At 37.9% G+C, this 21726-nt stretch overlaps 3 protein-coding genes across 3 annotated transcripts; 2 read left to right on the forward strand and 1 right to left on the reverse strand.

The window, feature by feature from the left end:
- Positions 1 to 1062: 1062 nt before the first annotated feature.
- LOC133980962 (extracellular calcium-sensing receptor-like) lies at positions 1063 to 5425 on the forward strand. The gene is made up of 10 exons (XM_062419851.1): positions 1063 to 1080; positions 1219 to 1382; positions 1471 to 1765; positions 1918 to 2004; positions 2265 to 2534; positions 2923 to 3129; positions 3222 to 3497; positions 3826 to 4053; positions 4152 to 4275; positions 4539 to 5425. The coding sequence occupies exons 1-10, from the start codon at positions 1063 to 1065 to the stop codon at positions 5423 to 5425; spliced, it is 2556 nt and encodes an 851-aa protein (XP_062275835.1).
- Positions 5426 to 8646: 3221 nt separating this feature from the next.
- On the reverse strand, positions 8647 to 12784 carry LOC133980670 (extracellular calcium-sensing receptor-like). The gene is made up of 8 exons (XM_062419440.1): positions 12678 to 12784; positions 11995 to 12289; positions 11605 to 11894; positions 11097 to 11392; positions 10194 to 10399; positions 9856 to 10077; positions 9642 to 9765; positions 8647 to 9551 (listed from the first exon to the last, which is right to left on the reverse strand). The coding sequence occupies exons 1-8, from the start codon at positions 12782 to 12784 to the stop codon at positions 8647 to 8649; spliced, it is 2445 nt and encodes an 814-aa protein (XP_062275424.1).
- A 2464-nt stretch (positions 12785 to 15248) lies between these two features.
- Positions 15249 to 20307, forward strand: LOC133980671 (extracellular calcium-sensing receptor-like). Its single transcript, XM_062419441.1, has 8 exons — positions 15249 to 15403; positions 15946 to 16234; positions 16329 to 16415; positions 16767 to 16958; positions 17528 to 18061; positions 18141 to 18365; positions 19143 to 19266; positions 19406 to 20307. Exons 1-8 carry the CDS (start codon positions 15354 to 15356, stop codon positions 20305 to 20307), a joined length of 2403 nt encoding a protein of 800 aa, XP_062275425.1. The 5' UTR covers positions 15249 to 15353.
- Positions 20308 to 21726: the final 1419 nt, after the last annotated feature.

The raw sequence follows: 21726 nt of genomic DNA on the forward strand, positions 1-21726 counted from the left end.
AATTCCCTTTTCTATTTTTTAAAGCTGCTTTAAGTCTTTTTTGAGTCTTTTAAGATAATTAACTGCCTCTTACTGCCTTTGTGATTGGAAAATCTATAAGTTATTGTGTCTTTGAAGAGATTCACCATAAAGTCAGATAATGCTATCGATCGATGATAATATTCTTGATTTTAAAAAAGGGGGAGATCATTGTTTCTTGTGTTTAATGGTTTTAAAAGGTTCAAGAACAATGAGACGTAGTATGTTTTTGTATCAACATATATGGATGTTATTCGAATTATGACAACATTTCATGAGTCTCATTTAAAGTTCAAATTGTTTCTCAAGTTCCTCAACCATATATGTTTTTTTTTAGTTATGTAATTTTATGACAATGAGTTTCACATTTCTTTTTTCAAGGTTAAAAGTATCTATTTAATTGCTAATTATTTGTATTATCATATTAGTTATATTCAGTTCTCTCACCTGCTCTAGCCATTTCTTTCTTGGTCTGGGAAAGACATATTTTGCTTTTGCTGATAAATAACTTATACAGCAGCCTTCTCTGTAGGTTTAGTAAACTCTGGTTTGCTAAATCACTCCTGCGAATTCAGACGTGATAACAATGTACTCTTTTCTCTTGACTAGTTCCCCTAGAATAACTAAACAAAAATGTAATGACTTAGCAATAACCAAGTCATTATGAGTTTTAAGTTTTCCATTTTCTTAAAAAGTATTGTATAAAAGCACAATTTTGTTGTCTGTTTGTTTCCAGCAGCCTATCTCCATGTCTAGATGCACACACCATGATGAGTGCTAAGGTTGTAGTTTTAGTGTTTATTGTTGTCTTTGTGTTTCTTAATTTTTCAGTTTCACTGAAATTAAGTGTTTTACCATCTGTGTGCATGTGGAGCATTAAGTGTTAGTGAACATCTTGAACGTAAATGTTATTCACAAAGTATATAATATAGTTAAGGTTATTTTTGTGAAGATACTGCTAATGTGTCAATTATTTTGAAAGGTGTATTATGCCCATCCCCCTCTGCTGTGTATGCCCAAATGAGTGGTATGAAATATTCAGCAATGACGAAAAGGGACGTTGTAACCCTGCATATAAAGTTAAGTACCCATGCATGAAGATGAGATACAAGAGTGAGGAGGGCAGTTATGGGGGAATATTTGCTCTTGTGTATCTACATGATCTTGATTTTGTCCTACTATTATTTTTTATTTTCTGAGTCTTCCTCTCTTTCCTCATCTTGTAAATTAAGAAGGCAGTTTAATCTTAATGGGATGCACAAGGTTGGGGATGTGATACTGGGTGGGCTGTTTGAAGTCCACTATAGCTCTGTCTTTCCTGAGCTGACGTTCACCTCGAAGCCACATCAGCCCAGCTGCCAAGGGTAAGTATCAAAATCACACAGCATGTGCAGATTATTGGAAATACTGTATTACATTTTTAGTGATTAATAGTGACATTTTGTGTGTTAGCTTTGACCCCCCAGGGTTCAGGCATGCTATGACTATGGCCTTTGCTATTGATGAGATAAACAGAAACTCCAATCTTCTAACTAATGTGACTCTGGGATACAGTCTTTACGACAATTGTGCGACACTTGGTATTGGGTTCAGTGCTGCTTTGTCACTGGCTAGTGGCCGAGAAGAGCGGTTCCCACTGCAGGAGACTTGTTTAGGGACCCCTCCAGTCCTAGGGATTGTAGGTGATCCCTTCTCGACATTTTCCATTGCCACCTCCAATGTGCTAGGTTTATTCAGACTGCCCATTGTAAGTTTCCTGTCGTTAATTTCATGTTAGCTTTTGACATGTTGTACTTGATTATAAATAGTTTTTTTTTAAGTAAAATATTTGAAAACTCACCAATGATTTTCATGAGGTACATAACCTATTCACAGTATGTATTTTTCTTTATACTATAGGTGAGTTATTTTGCCACATGTTCTTGCCTGAATGATCGGCAACGGTTTCCATCCTTCTTTAGAACAATCCCAAGTGATGCTTTCCAGGTGATATACTGTAAAATACTGTAATACTGCAAAATAGTGTATCTCTTAATTAAGGTATAACAAGCTTGAAAATATGTTTTCCAATCAAATACATCTTTGTGCATATTTGTTTTGTGCATCAATGAAACAATATAGATTTAAGCGAAAACATTTAATGGGATTAAAGAACTATGATTCAGTTGTGAGTCACGTATTGGAAAGTTTACACTAAAAGAATATTCCAGCCTATACACTAATCCCTCCGCTCTGTACTCAATTAGGTGCATGCCATGATTCAGATTCTAAAATGGTTCGGCTGGACCTGGGCAGGTCTGCTGGTCAGTGATGATGACTATGGACTGCATGCTGCCCGCTCCTTCCAATCGGACCTGGCTCAGTCTAGTGGAGGTTGTCTGGCCTATTTAGAGGTTTTGCCCTGGGGCAATGATTCAAAGGAGTACAAAAGGATTGTGGATATGATGAAGAAGTCCACAGCTCGAGTGGTCATTGTGTTTGCACATCAGATGCATATGATTCAACTCATGCAAGAGGTTTGGGATTAACAAAAAATGCTATCTTTCGACCTATAGCAGGGAATATTTTTATTTCCCCTTTATTAATTGACCAAAATTATGTGAATTGTCATCGAACCAAAATTGCATAAAAATAGTAATGTGAATCATTTGGAAATGGGATTTGAAAACATTGGTGTGGTAAAATTACAATCTCAACAGACTAATTTAAATGAATGACCTTGCTTTTAGTAATTTAATTATATGTGTGCCTCTCATTACCACCGAGTGAGTCAGCTATGTCAGAGTTAATGTGTAATTTTGTTGTAATTCACTGCATAATAGAAAATAGACTGCAGTTGTACAGATTGTTAGAGCATCTGTTTCACAGAAATCGGAAAATAAATGTATATAATGCATTGCACAGGTGGTGAAGCAGAATGTAACAGGCCTGCAATGGATTGCCAGTGAAGCCTGGACATTAATTGATGGGCTTCAGACGCCTGCCTTCATGCCCTACCTTGGTGGCACACTAGGAATAGCCATCCGTCATGGACAAATAACTGGCCTTAGGGATTTCCTGTTAAAAATTCATCCTGACCAAAACCACAACAGTGACTATGAAAATAGCATGGTAAGAGTTTAATCTTACAATACAATGACAAATTGCAAGAATAATATATTGTCATTATTTATTTTAAAAGACATTTTTTAAATTCATTTCAGGTGAACCAATTTTGGGAACACACTTTTCAGTGTAGATTCGCACCACCTCCAGCAGGTTGGATGGAAGCTAGGGGAGTGCTATGCACTGGAGATGAAGATCTAGAGGATGTGGAGACTGAGTTTTTGGATGTGTCTAACCTCAGACCTGAGTACAACATTTACAAGGCTGTATATGCCTTAGCATATGCCCTTGATGACATGATGCAGTGTGTGCCTGGCAGAGGGCCTTTCAGCAGGCGCAGCTGTGCCACTTTACAAAGACTGGAGCCATGGCAGGTGTGACATCAATTTAAAAAAACAGTGTGGGGGTACTGTATTTACTGTAATAGATTTGCATTATTAAGTATGTTTGAGCAAACACAATTATTACATTGGTAGGTTGGTTTCAATGTCCTGGTTGTCTTAGAGTAGAAGATACACTTTTAAATCAAGAGAAAAGAATAACATTTAAAGACCCTAAATATCATTGTTTTAGTACACTTGATTTAAACAGTATCATGAACCTGTCAATCAGACCCTGTGAAAGCATATGTCCAATCAGGACCAGTACTTTTTCCTGATGGAGTCTGTCAAGCTATGTATTATTTATCTCATCCTGCCATAGCTTATGTATTACTTGGAAAAGGTCAACTTCACCACACCCTTTGGTGATCAAGTGTCTTTTGATGAGAATGGTGATGCCTTACCAAACTATGATATCATGAACTGGAAGTGGCTTCCTAATGGACGAACAAAAGTTCATAGTGTGGGTGTGGTTAAGAAGTCAGCCTTCAAAGGAGAAGAGCTCACACTAGATGAAGACAGAATCTACTGGAACTTTAACTCCAAAAAGGTAACTTGCGTTTATTGTTGTTTTTGCTTTTGTATGGCATACAATAAAAGTATCAAATGGTCTAGAGTAACACTACTTTAACACTACTTTCCCTGTAGCCACCCAGGTCAGTTTGCAGCGAGAGCTGCCCTCCGGGTACCCGCATGGCCAGAAAGAAGGGGCAGCCTGTGTGCTGTTTTGATTGTATCCCTTGTTCTGAGGGAAAGTTCAGCAATCAAACTGGTTGGTATTAGTTTAACATTGTGTGATATGATGTGGAGTAGTAATTTGTATTTAGGAATATAACCTCTTATGGATGCCCACTTGGTATTGAAGAAAAAGCATCTGGCCGTGGTATCCAATTTCTGAGACACTGTTCCCAGGTGGAAGGGATCATGTTTTTGTGGCTGCATTAGTTCCTCCAACTAGCTGAAATAAAAATGCAGAAAAAATAGATTCTTTCCATATTTTTTTACTAGACTCCATGGAGTGCACCAGATGTCCAGAGGATTTCTGGTCCAGCCCCCAGCGTGACCAATGTGTTCCTAAGAAAACTGAGTTTCTCTCTTACCATGAGCCTCTGGGTATCTGCTTGACAACCGCCTCGTTGCTGGGCACATTTATCTGTGCCTTTGTCCTGGGGATCTTCACCTATCATCGCAGCACACCCATGGTACGCGCCAACAATTCAGAATTGAGTTTCTTGCTCTTGGTGTCACTGAAGCTATGTTTCCTGTGTTCACTACTGTTCATCGGTCGCCCCAGACTATGGACATGCCAGCTGAGACATGCAGCATTTGGTATCAGCTTTGTTCTTTGTGTCTCATGCATCCTGGTGAAAACCATGGTGGTTCTGGCTGTTTTCAAGGCCTCCAAACCAGGAGGTGGAACCAATCTTAAGTGGTTTGGTGCTATGCAGCAGAGAGGGACAGTTCTGGTTCTAACTTGCATTCAGGCAGCAATCTGTACTGCATGGATTGTCACTGCCTCACCAGTCCCTCATAAAAACACTCAGTACCACAATGACAAGATAGTTTATGAGTGTGTAGTTGGGTCAACTGTTGGTTTTGCAGTGTTACTTAGCTATATTGGCTTACTGGCAATCCTTAGTTTCCTGCTAGCATTTCTGGCAAGGAATCTTCCAGATAACTTCAATGAGGCCAAACTCATCACTTTCAGCATGCTGATCTTCTGTGCTGTGTGGGTGGCATTTGTCCCTGCTTATGTCAACTCCCCAGGCAAATATGCAGATGCAGTGGAAGTATTTGCCATCCTAGCCTCCAGTTTTGGCCTCTTAGTGGCACTGTTTGGCCCCAAATGTTACATAATCCTTCTGAGACCTGAGAGAAACACAAAGAAAGCAATCATGGGTAGAGGCACAATTAAAGGATAAAGGTAACAGACACAATAAAATGTTCCCCTAGTCTGAACCAATCTGTATTTTGCATTAATTTATAGTGACCTGTCATCATCCATATATTACAATCATATAACTGTCTTTCTAGCTATAAAAGTGTCTGAATTGTAAAGAATAAAGCCACAAGAAACTAGAAGCAATAGAGAAATCTTTCTTTTTTTAATTATTTGATCACACTTGCTCACTCAGCTTCCACCTCATATAACCCCATGGAAATCAAACCACTTTTTATGTGACTATTGTAATGTGGTTGCCCAACAATGACCATTTCGATTTTGTGAAACTTTTTGTAGTTCTTTATAGAAAATATCACATTGTTAACACAGAGAAAAACAGCACTAACTTCAGAGACCTTCTGAGGGGGTCATAAAATATAACTGTATTTAAAATACATTTTAAGTGTACTTTTAGTTACACATGCATTGAGAAAACAGTTCAGTTCAGTTTTACATCAAACACGAGTGCAGACCGTGACTTCACCTGAGAGTCTTCTTGTGTCAACTCATTTATTATAGAGTAATACAGAGTTATACAACTTTTAACTCTATCATCAAACATTCACATGTAAAAGAACACATCAGGTTGTCAACTGCTGTATTATCATGAAAATGGAAGCATATTGGACAGTGTGACATTCATACAGCCTATAGTGCAGTTAAGGGGAGGCTCTAGTTTTGTCTGGACTGCAATTATAGTGTCTTTCTAGTCCTCTGACCACTCTAAGTGCTTTACACTTACATGCCACGTTTTACCCATTCACACATACATTCATACTCTGACAGCAGAGGCTACCATGCAAGGTGTTTGCTTGTCAGGAGGAATTTCCAATCATTCACACAAAATTCTCATCTGGTCCCACTCACATAAGAGGTCACATAGTCATGGGCAGTACCTTTGATGACATTACTGTAATGTTGAGGTTGAATTTATTGGGGTGGGAGACACCTTTGTAGTCAAAAGAGGGCACAGAGGGAGAATATTACACTTGATGGAATGTAGATGAAATTCTATAGACAATTCCAGTGGCTGATTCATTTGTCATCACTACAGTGGTGTCAGAGGTTTATTATTGCAGCTGTCATAGATGTGGAAACCCAATTTGAGGAGTGGTAAGACATCATTGCGCTGGTTGATATGCTTGATCGCAAAAGTCATGGTCTGCATTCAACACAAGGCACTGAAGCAGAAAAACAGCAGCACAAATATACACATTGAAATACTATAAATACCAAAACTATTATACAGTATGTGTTTGATAGTTTTGTTTGTATGTTGGAGGAGAAGACACAGGACTGTAGTGCAAAGGAAATAAGCCCCATCTCCATCGTTTTTCAAATTGTTACAGCAGCTGGGCCACTTTTGCCCCAAAAGCAATATGACTGGCCAAGGGCTTTAAGGAGAGTTCAAGCACAATTTTGTTGAATACTTCAAACGTTAAATATGAGAGATTAGCTGGCCTTTCTGGTTACATATAAATGATTATGATGTTTCAGGACACAGTTGATTTATATAGCATCACTTCCTCTGGCTCCTTTCAATATGAATGAGCAGCCTTCAGTGCAGACCCCATATTCCACATCCCTTGAACCAGCTGTCATAGCTTCGAGTCAGTATGCCAAGACGAACTGGGCACAGCCACGACACATAGATAGTTCCCCTCAGGTCTAATATTGACCTGGAAATTTACAGGATATGTCCCTTTTAAATTACTAGAGGCTAGCAAAGACATGATTTTCAGAAGGTTTTAAGTTGTTCTTTCAATTTTTTCTTTTTTATGATTGTACACATTAAAGAGGAGAGGACACAAATTTTATAGTAGACTTAAAGCGATGGTCCGGCGTAATTTTGACCTAATGTCATATGCACCATTACGTCTATTTAAGCTTAGTACAGGCGCTAACGGGACCACCAGCGTATCTCGTAAATTACTCCACTAATAATGCCTGGATTGTTATCAAACTTCTACAGTAGTACAAATATGGTCTTTACTCATAAATCGATGCATTGGAAAGTTTGTAAGTACACCAGGAGTTTATTAAAATAACACTTACCTGATGGCTTTTACTCTGCTGCTACTGCTAAAGCTGTAAACATTGTTTGCCGGAAGAGACTAGTAAAGTAGTGAAGAAGGAGCAAGAAGCAGAGTACAGCAGAAGACATCAACATGAGTAGAAGGATAGGACAACATGCCATACAGTTATATCTATCTATATATATATATATATATATAGATGTGCTCTGTGCGGGATCTCATGCGAACACACGGGACTTCAGTGATCGCGCGAGGTTTACAGCTTTAGCAGTAGCAGCAGAGTAAAAGCCACCAGGTAAGTGTTGTTTTAATAAACTCCTGGTGTACTTACAAACTTTCCAATGCATCGATTTATGAGTAAAGACCCTATTTGTACTACTGTAGAAGTTTGATAACAATCCAGGCATTATTAGTGGAGTAATTTACGAGATACACTTTTGGGTCCATTAGCACCTGCACTAAGCAATTCTGCTGATGGCTCTAACTCCACTAATTTGCAACCAAATGAAAAAAAAGGGCTAAGGTGGTGTTTAGATAGACGTAATGGTTGCCTATAAAGTTGGAATAATTTTGTTTTCAGACACATTCCTCTTTTTATTTTCTATTTATACACATCAGTCATCACCTTTCACCAGGTGCAATGAGATTGATCAATACCATTTTGAGAATATATACACTTTATCTATCAAGAATAAATCACATTTTCACAACCATTTCATGGAAAGAGGTAAAAAAATATTTTATTCCAACTTTATGGGCGACCGTGTATATTGTAATAAAGCCAGCTTATCTTTTTATTGCACTGTATATAAAATGCTATCATTGAGCTCCCTCATTTTTTGGCATTTGGCATCCATCTCTTTTTAACCATTTTTGATATTTTTGTATTCATATTATTATTATATTGATATTATTCACACAGTAAATACAGAAAGAAAGAAAACAATACCTTGCAATTTTGTTATGGACTTTATTTATTTGGTTATTCTGAAGTTTTAGCACATGATGAGTACTAATTTGCATTGTCAGAGATAATTCCATATGCAGATTACATGGGTATTTGCAAAAGTGAATATTCAAATGATCTTAGAAGTTTGTGGACTATGTTACATATGCACAGCATGAGTACTGTATGTTGCCCAACTATCTACACACCTCTGACATCCTAGGATTGATTTTTGTTCATTAAATGTTTCTTGGTGTTCTTTTCTGGCTGAAACAATATAATAAAACACTTTGGAGCAAATATACACAGTGTAAGTCCAAAGCTGGAGGCCAGAATGGCAAATATCTCAACAGCCACAGTGAACTTTCCAGGAGAGCTGACATAAGCTGGTATAAAGGTGAGCCAGACTGCACAGAATATCAGCATGCTGAAGGTGATAAGCTTGGCTTCATTAAAATTGTCAGGTAGTTTCCGTGCTAGGACAGCTAACACAAAGCAAAAGGCAGCTAGTAGGCCTATGTACCCAAGCACAGCCCAGAACCCAATAGCTGATCCTAATGCACACTCCAGGATGATTCTCTCCTTGTATGTGGTTAAGTTTTTCATTGGAAATGGGGGGCTAAGAACCAACCAAATAGTACATATTAAAACTTGAATAAATGTGAAAGACACTACGGTCATTCTTTGCTGTGGGGGACCAAACCATTTCATGACATTACTACCTGGGAGTGTAGCTCTGAAGGCCATTAAAACCACTATAGTTTTTCCCAGAATGCAGGAGATGCAGAGGACAAAAGTGATCCCAAACGCTGTGTGGCGCAGCATGCAGGACCACTCAGAGGGTGCCCCAATAAATGTTAATGCACATAAGAAACACAGAGTCAGGGAAAAGAGCAGCAGGAAGCTCAGCTCAGAGTTGTTGGCCCTGACAATTGGAGATGCCCTGTTATGAAAGAACACAGCTGCTGTCATGATGGCCAGAGAGGCACCGCCAACTGAGAATGCAGCCAGGATGATTCCCAGGACCTCATCAAAGGAAAGAAACTCTACAGGCTTGGGGAAACAAGTGTCTCTTTCTGCATTAGGCCAGAACTCCTTAGGGCAACGGAAACAACCAGGGGAGTCTGAAAAAGACAAAATGTTAGAGGAGCTTTTAGCAGTCACATAGTCTATGTTATAGATAACTGTATATTTAAGAAAACATTTTATTTTACCTGTAGCATTGCTAATCTCTCCTTCAGGACAAGGTATACAATCATAGCAACAGATCGGTTTTCCTTTCTGCAGCACTTTACGAGTTCCTGGACGACAGCTGTCACTGCACACTGACACAGGCACCTGTCAGATAGATGCAAACTCATACAGACATGCACCTTTGCTACAGAGATGTAGTATAATACAATAAATCATTGCTGTTAGGCTCCTTACTTGTGTGCTATCCCCCAACCAGGTGAGGTTCCTGTTGATATTAAACTCCTGGCCCACTGGAAGTGATGCATCAAAATGCCCAACTGTCACCAGCTCAATGCTGCCACTCTTACTTTTCTGCCAGTTAACCAGCTCATACATAGCCACAGGGTCACCATTCGCATCAAATGACACATGATAACCATTTTGAGAAAAATTTACTTTCTTCAGCTGAGTAAGAACCTGGGTTTGAGGGAGCAGTGAGATGGCGAAAAAGAAATAATGTAAAATACATTTTATATTTCTTTTCATAAAATGTAGACAAGAACAAAGGTATTCTCTTATTTATTTTGACTAACCTGTGTGGACTCTATCCTGGTGAATTTGTCACAGTGACTTGTGGAATTTGTTTCCTGACACACAGCATTGTGAATGGCATGTGCTATTGCATAAACAGCCTTATACACCATGTTAGTGATTCGCAGCTGAGATGTGTCAGTGTATGCAATCCGGAGCTCCTGTATGTCTTCACTTCCATCACACACACTCTCATCTGTGCTAACACCTAAAACACACAGAAAGACATATTTCTAAGCCATCACAATAATATTACAATCAATATTCTTGCCTATGTAATTACATGATACATGATTCATGACTATTATCATTCATTATTGTTTATTATTCATTTTTACACTCTATTTTCTTTCTTGTATCTGCCTGATATATCAACTCTTTTTTCATTGTTCATGTTTCAGTTTGTGCAGGGCAAAATGATAATATATTTTAGTGGCCTTTATGTACAGTATGTCATCTCAGGTTATCATGAATTAGTCATCAGATCAGATTTATAAAGTTTAAAGTTTAAAAGCTACAACATTTCATAAGTGATAAACCACAACTTCTTTATTTTCTTGACTTACACATATTGTATTGTATTGTATTGTATTGTATTGTATTGACTTACACATGACTGTATTTATTGTGTGCTTCAGTGCAGTGTTTCACTGTAGTCTGTACAAAATAGGGCTCCTTGACCCTATTGATGATATTATTGATAATTGTGTAGTCATCTTACTTTACATTAGTTCATTACTGACAGATTTTACTCCCATTTAACTAGTAAACTGGGTTATGGTCATTAAGCAGCTGTGAACATTTTAACATAGGAAAATATGATCGACAATCAACAAGACATAGCAACCTCTAAATAATATGAATATAAGAAATAAACATGGTAAAAATCTACACAGCTTTCTCACTTTTCCCCAGCCGACATTTGAAAGCATCCTCCCAAAACTCAGTAAGTAGTGGAGAGGCAACCACTTCAGTGGGGGAGAGATCAAGCAGAAAGTCTCTCAGACCAGGGATGACAGATTTCTGAATGCCAAATCCAATTGCCCCAGCACAGAAGCTGAAACTCAGCATGTCTGAGTCTGTTACCCAGGACTCACTGCCTATCCACTGGCGAGGTGGAGAGGGCTGGCGAGACAGCTCCTCCAGCAGGATCCTCATGTCTCCAGAAGCAACAAATGCCACAACAACCATAGCTGTTGACCTGGAGAGACAATTAACAAGCATGAGAAATACTTTAATGCAGTAGTACTAGTCTCACTGACTCTATATTATAACAATATTAGTAATCAATGTCAGAGCAACAAGAGGACAATATAATAACTAAATAATTTTCCATGTTATTTATGGTTGTTTTAGTATGTTTAAGTGCTTTTGTGTGCAGAAAGTCAGTGATCACATCAGAGATGCAGGGACCTGCGGATAACATCAGCCACTCGCTGGATACTGCTGTGTGGGTGGGTCCGGTAGAAATATTCGGAGTATTCCACACAGATCCCCTCTTTGTATGCTGCGTGCAGGAAAGACGCCATGCCATTATTTCCATAGTCCGAATCAGACCGGACAGCACCTATCCAAGTCCAGCCAAAGTGTTTTACCAGTTTGGCCAGAGCATCAGCCTGGAACTGGTCACTGGGGATTGTTCTGAAAAAACTCGGGTACTGTTGCTTATTGGACAAACATGCACAGGTGGCAAAGTGGCTCACCTAAAGGAAAGAAGCTCAGTGTAATTATTTAACGGGAAAGCACACACAATCAGTTCTGGGCTATTTAACACAAAGTTAGCCAGAAAGTCTAAAAGCTTACTTGAGGAATGTTAAACGGCCCAATGATGCGTGATATGCTGATTGATGGCGTGGACCCAGACTCACCAACTATAGCCATCACCACACCTGACTGTGAGCACTTGTTGCCGGTGTTAAACACCGGATCCTGTCCATTTGAAAGCTGGAACGCCACGTGCACAGCCACGGGGACTGAGGAGCACGAGTCGTGGATCTGGTAACCGAGTCTAATGCCTGGCAGCAGCTCCGTGCTGTTGTTGATCTCCTGGATGGCAAAGACCATTGCGCGTGAGAAGCGCAGTTCACGGGAGTCAATGCTGCACACAGACACTCACTGTTGAAATTTTCATATGATAAGGACAGTTTTTCAACAGAAAACACAACTACAAATCATCTTAAACTCCTAAACTCACTAACAGGAAATGCAATTAAGTCTTAAAAAAGACAACATTAAAATTAATTTATGCAATGAAGTATTCTTACCGCAGTTAAATGCACTTGTTATCAATTATAATCAAGAAAAAACAACAATGTTTTGTGCAATTAGTGCATACTGATTTGTCCAATAAAGTAAAAAGGAATTCATTGTAAAATGTTTAACACTACACACAATAATGTTTGCAAAATGATTGTAAACACATCATTAAAAAACTTTTTCCCCCCCCCCACTCATCCTTTAATCCCCCACTTCTTTCTCATACTAACCTTCCTGTGCACCTTAGTGGCTCAGGCATGCTGGTGTAGTTATGCTTCACTTTTTGAATATAGTTGTGTAAGGAGAAAACACCCCCAATAATGTAGTCACCATCCATTGAGAATGCAGGTAGACGACTAGAACCCTGGAGCTTACATTTCACAGATGGAGCCTCAGTGACCCCAGCAGCAGTTGTAGGCTCTGTATGCCCTGCCTTTTGGTTCACACCATCCCCATAATTGTTCAAGGCAAAAGTTGATGGCAGCTCAAACAAACCTAGAGCCAAGCTCAGGACAGTAATGAGAGCTGTGATCTTCATGCCTCAGGTGTCTGCATGTATGCATAAGTGTGTTTTCACTAGTTTATATAGCTTTTCAGGGAAAAGCTTCCCTCCTTCTACTGTACGTCAGCTTACATCAGATGATGACCTTACCCAGTTATCATCATAAACACCAGATATCTCTTTCCACAGGAGTTTCTGCAACTGCATCTTTATCTGCTGAGTTATGAAGGTTGAAGGCCAAATCACAGCTTTGCCTTTGTTAACATTCTGGGAACTGACAGTTGAACATACTCACATACATTCTCTTACTCTAAACACAGCCAAAGGCCGTACAGGCCTAAGACAGTGCACATAATCTTAAGACATTAAAACATAAGAGTAAAAATATACATCACACATCACAACAACATGACACATATTTAAAACAAAAATATTCATTAAAACATGACACATATTTAAAACTAATATATTGTTAAATGTCTCATAAATACACGGTCGCCCAGTAATCACCTTTGACCAGGTATAATGAGATTGATCAATACAATTTCGAGAATATATACTTTATCTATCAAGAATACATCACATTGTCACAATAATTTCATGGAAAGAGGTAAAAAATATTTCATTCCAACTTTATTGGTGACCGTGTATATAATGAAATAGTCTTCTGAGTTCCCTTTTAACATTCAGCTGTTCTATAATCTGAATTAAGTGCAAATAATTTGAGTTTAACATTTGTGAATGCTTGATCTGCATTTACAAGTTCAGGCTAATTGTCAGGCCTTGTCTGACAGTCATACAGCCTAGACTGATTATAGAAAAACGGCCCTAAAATTGCCAATGTGTTTTATATTTTCTGGGTGTATGAAAAAGTTGGCAATACAAAATTTTCTTTCAGAACTGTTTGATTGGTTATGTTAATACTGGTTATGTTATGTTATGTTAATTAAATGTATTTTGCATAGTTAATGGCATTGTATCGTTTATATGTGCTTAAGTGATTGGCCTCTGTATGTGTGCATGCATGTTTGACACAAACTGCCAACCAGTCAAAATTACATTTTCATGACACTTTTTAGAGTAAGATATTAACTTAGCAACACAATTATCTAGTCAGCTAACCTGTCACGTGCAAACTCAAGTGTTCATCTAATTCTCAAATGCAAGCTGCCACCCATACATTGGAAGACAAACACAAATTTAAAGGCGAACTCTACTACCACCTAGTGGAAGTCACAGTCAAAGTCATAGAATACATGACAGTGAATTGGATATGCTGAGAGATTAAATGTGTGCCTTTCACACTTCATTCAAGCAACCAAAGAAAAAAGATACAAAGTTATCTGTAGATTTTATGAAAAAGAAGGGAAAAAAGGTTACATGTGGTAAATGCAACTCTAGTTCTGTGAGCTCAGAGAAGCCCAGTATAAACTTGACCACTCTCTGAAGAGCACATATATTGGTTTTCCTCTGTTGCATGTTTTACAGGTCTAGTCTGTCTTTAAGGTTGGTTCAACACAGCTGTTTATTCTCAAACTATTATTTATAAACAGATATACCACATTATAATCAATCATTTCTGATCAGAAAACATAATTTGTAAAATACCTGCTCAAATAACTGGTTACACACTGTATTGCACAAGGGAAGGTAGTATATCACTTACTATTTCAACAGACTGAACTGCAATACCATAACGTATTTAACATAACATTATTTTATGATGGATACCTAAATACATGATTGACTTTTAGAGAAAGTCAATCATGACTATCTATCTATCTATCTATCTATCTATCTATCTATCTATCTATCTATCTATCTATCTATCTATCTATCTATCTATCTATCTATCTATCTATCTATCTATCTATCTATCTATCTATCTATATACATAATATACATACATAAATATAATAAATGTAGTATATATTATAATGAATAATTAAGTAGTATTATGATACTAATTATGATACTTGTTTTCTCACAAGTAAAAGTACTTATGATGAAAAATAATCATATATTTTATGTATGCTAAAAAGAAAAATATTACACTACATACATTATTTATATTTTTCACTCGATCTCCAATAACCCACTTCAGTAAATCAGGTGGTGCTGCTGAGTTAGCAAGGGTTGCAGGGAATACAGTATATAACCTACCTCATTCCCTGCTCTCTCTCTATTTGGGGGAGTGTTTAACAATATGACTCCACTTGCGTTATTTCCCTTGATTTACTCTGTCTGGGTCTTTACTTTAACTTATGCCCCAATTTCCATATTCACCTCTCCATCCCCATCTGCAGCCAAAGTGTGCACTCTTCAAAACAACTTTGAACCAGACTTTGTAGCAGAGGGTGACTTTATTATTGGGGGGATCTTCCCCCTTCACTATGTTCAGGAGATGCCAGATCTCAACTACACATACAGGCCACCACCAGTGAAGTGCAACAGGTGAGTTTAATAGGTTTGGATTGGAAATAAAATTTAAATAATTTAAACTAATATCAGTTTGATGCTGTGTGATTTTGTCTCAAAAACATGTTGTAATGTTCTTATTCTATCAAATGGATTTTGCAACATATATTTATATTTAACAGAGCAGTATTAATTATTTAGCTGACACTAAATAAGACAATTATTCTTATATACATTGAAGGCTTGACCTGTTCCTGTTTTAGAAGTTCCAGAGAGAAATGGAGTGTCTGCAATTATACAATAATTTCTAAAAGGTTTCCTGAAAACAAGTGCCTGAAGAAATGTTTCATTGATATTATATTATTATCTATTTTCCATATACAAACTGAGAGTCAAGACAGTTATCAATCATTACCAATCGTTACCAAAGACATATAGGAGACATTGCTAGAAGTTGGATAAAATTTAAATTTAAATTTAAATTTAAAATATCACTGCCTATAACTTAACCTTTTCTCCACCTTTGCTGTGTTAAATGTGTGTGTAGTGTATTCATATGTGTGTCTGCTGAGCTACAGCTTTGATCCTAGGGCTTTCCGCTGGGCTCAGACTATGAGGCTGGCAGTGGAGGAGATAAACCAGAATATGGAGCTGTTGCCCAATTACACCCTTGGCTACAAAATCTTTGATTCATGCGCACATCCACTGACTGGCCAGAGGGCTGCTCTGGCTGTGTTGAATGGTTTGAGTGAGGACCACTCTGCCATGTGCAGCGGTGCCTCTCCACTCCTTGCAGTGATCGGAGATTCTGGTTCTGCTCAGTCCATTGTGATATCAAGAATGCTACAGCCTTTTAGAATCCCAATGGTTAGTTGGGACGATTATGTTCTAATACACCAAACACGTGTTCTCTGTAAAATATTCCCTTCAATGTGTTCTTTATTTTTCCGTATTTACCCAGATCAGCTACTTCTCAACATGTTCATGTTTCGCTGACAGAATCAAATTTCCCAACTTCTTCAGAGTAATACCTAATGATGACTATCAGGTGAGGGTTTGGCTTTAAATTATAAGGGTTTAGATGATTTTTCAGTGCTGCTATATGAAGCCTTCATATGTTTCTGTGTTGATGCCCAATGTTGTACTGTGCAAACCTTGTGCATCAATCCCTTACTAAGAACAATGCTGTGCTTTAACTACAATGCATTAGAGTATGTGCAGTAGATTATCACCAAAATTAGATTTACACAGCTTTGACTCGAGTGATGATATATTAGATTACTTTGCAGTGCTAAACAAAATCAAGTGCCAGTAAACATTAAAAAACAAAACAAAAACAACTTTAGTGTTTTCTCTGATGTCAGTTTAGTTTTATTTTTATCTTTTTTCCTATTCCTAGGTGAAGGCCATTGCCCAGCTGCTGGTGCGATTCAACTGGACTTGGGTGGGTCTGGTGCGATGGGACACTGACTATGGACGTTTTGCTATGCAAGGTTTACTGAGAGAGCTACGGGGAACCAAAGTGTGTGTAGCATACCAAGAAATCATCCCTCTGTTCTACAATCGCCAGAGGGTTCTGGAGGTTATGCAGGTAGGTACAAACACACACTGAATTGAGTTTTATAGCAATATAGCAGTTTTTCAGCTCAAGAGATCATATAGTAGGCACTAATGACAAATGAATCCATTACAATCCCCTGTATGAATAATGACTGTGTGATTATAGTACATCTTAGGTGATTTTGATGGTATAAGCTTTTGTTTGTTAAACCTGTGGTGCAGAACTTTAACATATAAATGAACTTCTGTTAAATTAAAGCATTTGCCAAACGAGTTCACACAATGCTGATTAAGCCTATCACCACCGGACAATTGTTTCTGTTAACAGGCTACAAATAGATAATTACCTCATGTCATCACTCCATCACATTTTTTCCCCTTTGTCCTTAACAGAGTGCTCCTAGGGGCAGGGTAGATGGGGGTGGGAGAGTGGTGGTGAGATCAGTTTGGTAAATGTTTTTGTAATTATTCACAATTCCAGGAAGGGGAGATACAAGTCCCGCACTGCAGTTTTAAATGAGACAATCTTGGGTAGGGTTTAGAAAACTTAGTTTTAACCTGCTTTCTTTTGCTTCTTTTTTTTTCTCATCATCTGTAAAGGTAATGCGTAGCTCTACAGCAAAAGTGGTGGTTGTGTTTTCAAATGAGGGGGAGATGACACCTTTCTTGAGGGACTACATGACTCAGAACATTACTGGAATCCAGTGGGTGGCTAGCGAGGCCTGGGTCACAGCATCTGTCTTTACAGGGAGCGAGTATTACCCCTACCTCGGGGGCACCATTGGGTTTGGCATCAGAAAAGGTCCTATCTCCAGACTTAGTGACTACCTGCAGACAGTAAACCCTCAGATGTATCCCAATAATCCACTGGTGCAGGAGCTGTGGGAGGCTCTGTATGGTTGTAGTCCCTCTTCATCCTCTGGTTCCCAGTTGCCTCCCTGCTCGGGGCAGGAGTATCTGTTGGATCAGCATTCAGCTTACATGAATACATCCAGCCCTAGAGTTGCCTATAATGTCTATAAGGCTGTATATGCAATTGCTCATTCCCTGCACAACCTACTTCTCTGCCAACCAGACCAAGGGCCTTTCCTCAACAACTCATGTGCACAAAGCAACAACATACAACCCTGGCAGGTATTGTCTAGTATCTATATTGATTATTTTTTTCCCTAAATCTTGTTAGAGTATTTCATATTATTTATTGTTTTTCAAGCTTCAACACTACATCCAGGAAGTGACGTTCAACATTGCTGGGGAGGTGGTGAACTTTGACCTGAAGGGTGACTCCATACCCTATTATGATATCATCAACTGGCAGAGAGGCACAGGCGGTAACATTGAGTTTTTCAATGTTGGGTTGTTTGATAGAACCAAGCCTGTTGGAGAGGAGCTGGTGATCCAAGAGGACAGGATAATGTGGGCAGGTCATCAGAGCGAGGCAAGCTGCTCACACTGTGTTTTTACCTTCATCACATGCTAATATTGATACAACTTGCATGTATGGTAGATAGGTAAATTCCCATATTACATGTCTTCTGTTTTAATGCATCCCAATGTATTCTTATAGCTAAATTCTTACAATATATAAATTAAGATGTTAGGAATGTTTCATTTGTATGTTGATAAAACACTGTATCCCAAACACACAGGTGTGCAAGTATTGTTTCATTTATTGAAAGTTTTGTGATTTATTTATTTTTTTTACTATTCTGCAGCCACAATTATTTCCATTATAATTATGTTGCTTTCACTTGATATAATTCCATAGAGATATTGTTGATTAATTAATGACAGATTGTTAAATAGCTTATTTTAAAAAACATCAGCCCTGAGTGTCAAAATCTCAGCTAAATTCTCCACCATTTTCTTGCTGACTGCATTTTCTGACCAAAGTTTTAAGAAACATGTACAGTATAGGCCACACTAATTGGTATTTTTTAGTAAGGATTAATAACACATTTTTTGTTTGGTCTATAAAATGTTAAAAAATAGAAAAATGCTCATTACAATTTTCCTATAATCTAAAGCTTATGTCCAAAATGCATAGGTAGAGAAAACCAGCACATCCTCACATTGTAGAAGCTAGAACTAGTGAATATTGATAATGTTGAAGATAAATAGCTTGAAAATAGAAATAGATTGATCAAGTACTGTAAAGGACACATTAATATGACAGTGTGGAGCTGAAAGACACAATTATCTGTGTGCTTCTTAGGTGCCGGTGTCTGTATGCAGTGTCAGCTGTCTTCCAGGGTCCCGGAAAGCTGTCCGTCGTTGGGAGCCTGTCTGCTGCTTTGACTGTGTACCATGTGACAGTGGCAAAATTAGCAATCAGACAAGTGAGCTTACAACCATGCAAAGATAGAAATTATTATCCACTATATTTTATTACAATCAGGTAAATATTAAATTGTATTACATAAATTATTACATAATAATTAATACATTATTCCTTCCTTTTATTTTCTTACTCTTTAGATTCTATAGAGTGCACATTTTGTCCTGAGGACTTCTGGTCAAACAAAGAGAGAACAGCCTGCACCCCAAAGAAAATAGAATTCTTGGCCTATGATTCCTTGGGTATAGCCCTAACAGTGATCTCCATTGTGGGTGCCTGTCTCACTATAGCGGTCATCACAGTCTTCTTTCATCACAGAAACACAGCCATAGTCCGTGTGAATAACTCTGAACTCAGCTTCTTCATCCTGTTCGCACTGACTCTGTGTTTCCTGTGTTCTCTTGTGTTCATCGGAGAACCAACAGCTTGGTCTTGCATGCTGCGCCACACGGCCTTCAGCATTACATTTTCTCTTTGTATCTCCTGTATACTGGGGAAGACCCTGGTGGTGTGGGCTGCTTTCACTGCCACCCGGCCAGGAGACAACATCATGAAGTGGCTGGGGCACAAACAGCAGAGAGCTATTATCTTTAGCTGCACTCTGGTTCAGGTGATTATTTGTGCTGCCTGGCTCATTGATGCACCCCCTTACCCATCCCGAAATACACAATATGAACGTTCAAAGATCATACTGGAGTGTAGTGTGGGCTCTAGACTTGCATTTTGGTGCGTTCTGGGATATATTGGTCTGCAGGCCGGTCTTTGCTTTATTCTGGCCTTTTTAGCCCGAAAGCTGCCGGGGAACTTCAACGAGGCCAAGTTTATCACTTTCAGCATGCTGATCTTCTGTGCTGTGTGGCTGGCATTCATCCCTGCTTATATCAGCTCTCCTGGAAATTATGCAGATGCAGTGGAGTCATTTGCCATTCTGGCCTCCAGCTTTGGCTTGTTGTTCTGTCTGTTTGCTCCAAAGTGTTATGTTATTTTATTGAAGCCTGAAAAGAATACAAAACAGCATCTGATGGGAAAAGAAAATAAGTGATATATTTTAAGTTTACCTTTTATGAATGCATTCTTTTTTCTTTTTTTTTTTGAACCGTCTGTTTATTGAGTTTTACATATTACAAAAACAATAGTGTTCTGATTACAGATCTAAATACAATATACCCCAGAACAGATACCACCCCCCCAACCCCCCGGCACCCAGCTCCAACAGATGGACATGCATAGGTAAAAGTAAATTAAGGACAAACGAAAGAAGAAAAAAAAAAAAGATAATAATAATAATGATGATGATAGAGGAAGAGAAAAGATAGGTAAATAAATAAGCAAATGAATAAATTAATGTATGAATAGATAAAAATAAATAAATAATAACAGTTGTAATACTCAAAATAAATAAATAAATAAATAGACTAATAAGATCAATAGGGAAACATAGATATGAGTTGGCAGGTAGTAGGAAATATAAATTAATAAAAAAATAATTAAACAAGTTAGTAATAATAAAGAATATATAATAACAATACAACAAATATATACACATATATATATATAAAAAGTGAATTAGTAAAAAATAATAATTTAAAAAAATATATATAAATATACAAAAATATATAATAACAATACAAAAAATATATACACATACACACACATACCCGCATATATATATATATATATATATATATATATATATATATATATATATATATATATATATATATATATATATATAATATAAAAAGTGAATTAGTAAAAAAATAATAATTAAAAAAAATAAAATAAAATAAAATAAAAAAACACAGGCTCAGCATTGCAGTAGCTACTCAGTTCACAGTGATCGGACATCTTGTGCTGTTAACATAAGACAGAAAGGGATTCCAGGTCTTCTCAAATAAGACATCCTTTCCAATCAGAGTCAGTCTAATTTTTTCTAATTTAAGAAAATAAAGCACATCCTTAACCCAATTTGTATAGGTAGGTGGGACTGGGGATTTCCATTTTAGCAATATCAACCTCCTGGCCAGCAGAGTTGTGAATGCTATTAAATCCTTTTTAGCTGGGGAAAGAGTAGGAGGGAAAGGCCATACACCAAATAGGGCAGTTAAGGCATTGGGAGTCACATCCCTTTCAGTTATTTTGGATAAAATACTAAAGATTTCAGACCAAAATCTAGTCAGAGAAGAGCAGCTCCAAAACATGTGAGAGTAATTTGCTGTGGCTTGTTGGCATCGATCACATAGTGGAGACACTGTATCGAACATTTTTGCGAGCCGGGCTTTAGTGTAGTGGGCTCGATGAAGGATTCGACATTGCATAAAGCTGTGACCAGCACATATTGAAGACTTATGTACTCTGCGCAAAATCTCTTCCCAAACATCATCAACAATCACCTCTCCCAAGTCTGTCTCCCAAACTGTTTTAAGTACAACAGAAGAGCCTGGACAAAGACTATAAATAT

The sequence above is a fragment of the Scomber scombrus genome, chromosome 5, assembly GCF_963691925.1.
Source record: "Scomber scombrus chromosome 5, fScoSco1.1, whole genome shotgun sequence".
In the NCBI taxonomy this organism is placed as follows: domain Eukaryota; kingdom Metazoa; phylum Chordata; class Actinopteri; order Scombriformes; family Scombridae; genus Scomber; species Scomber scombrus.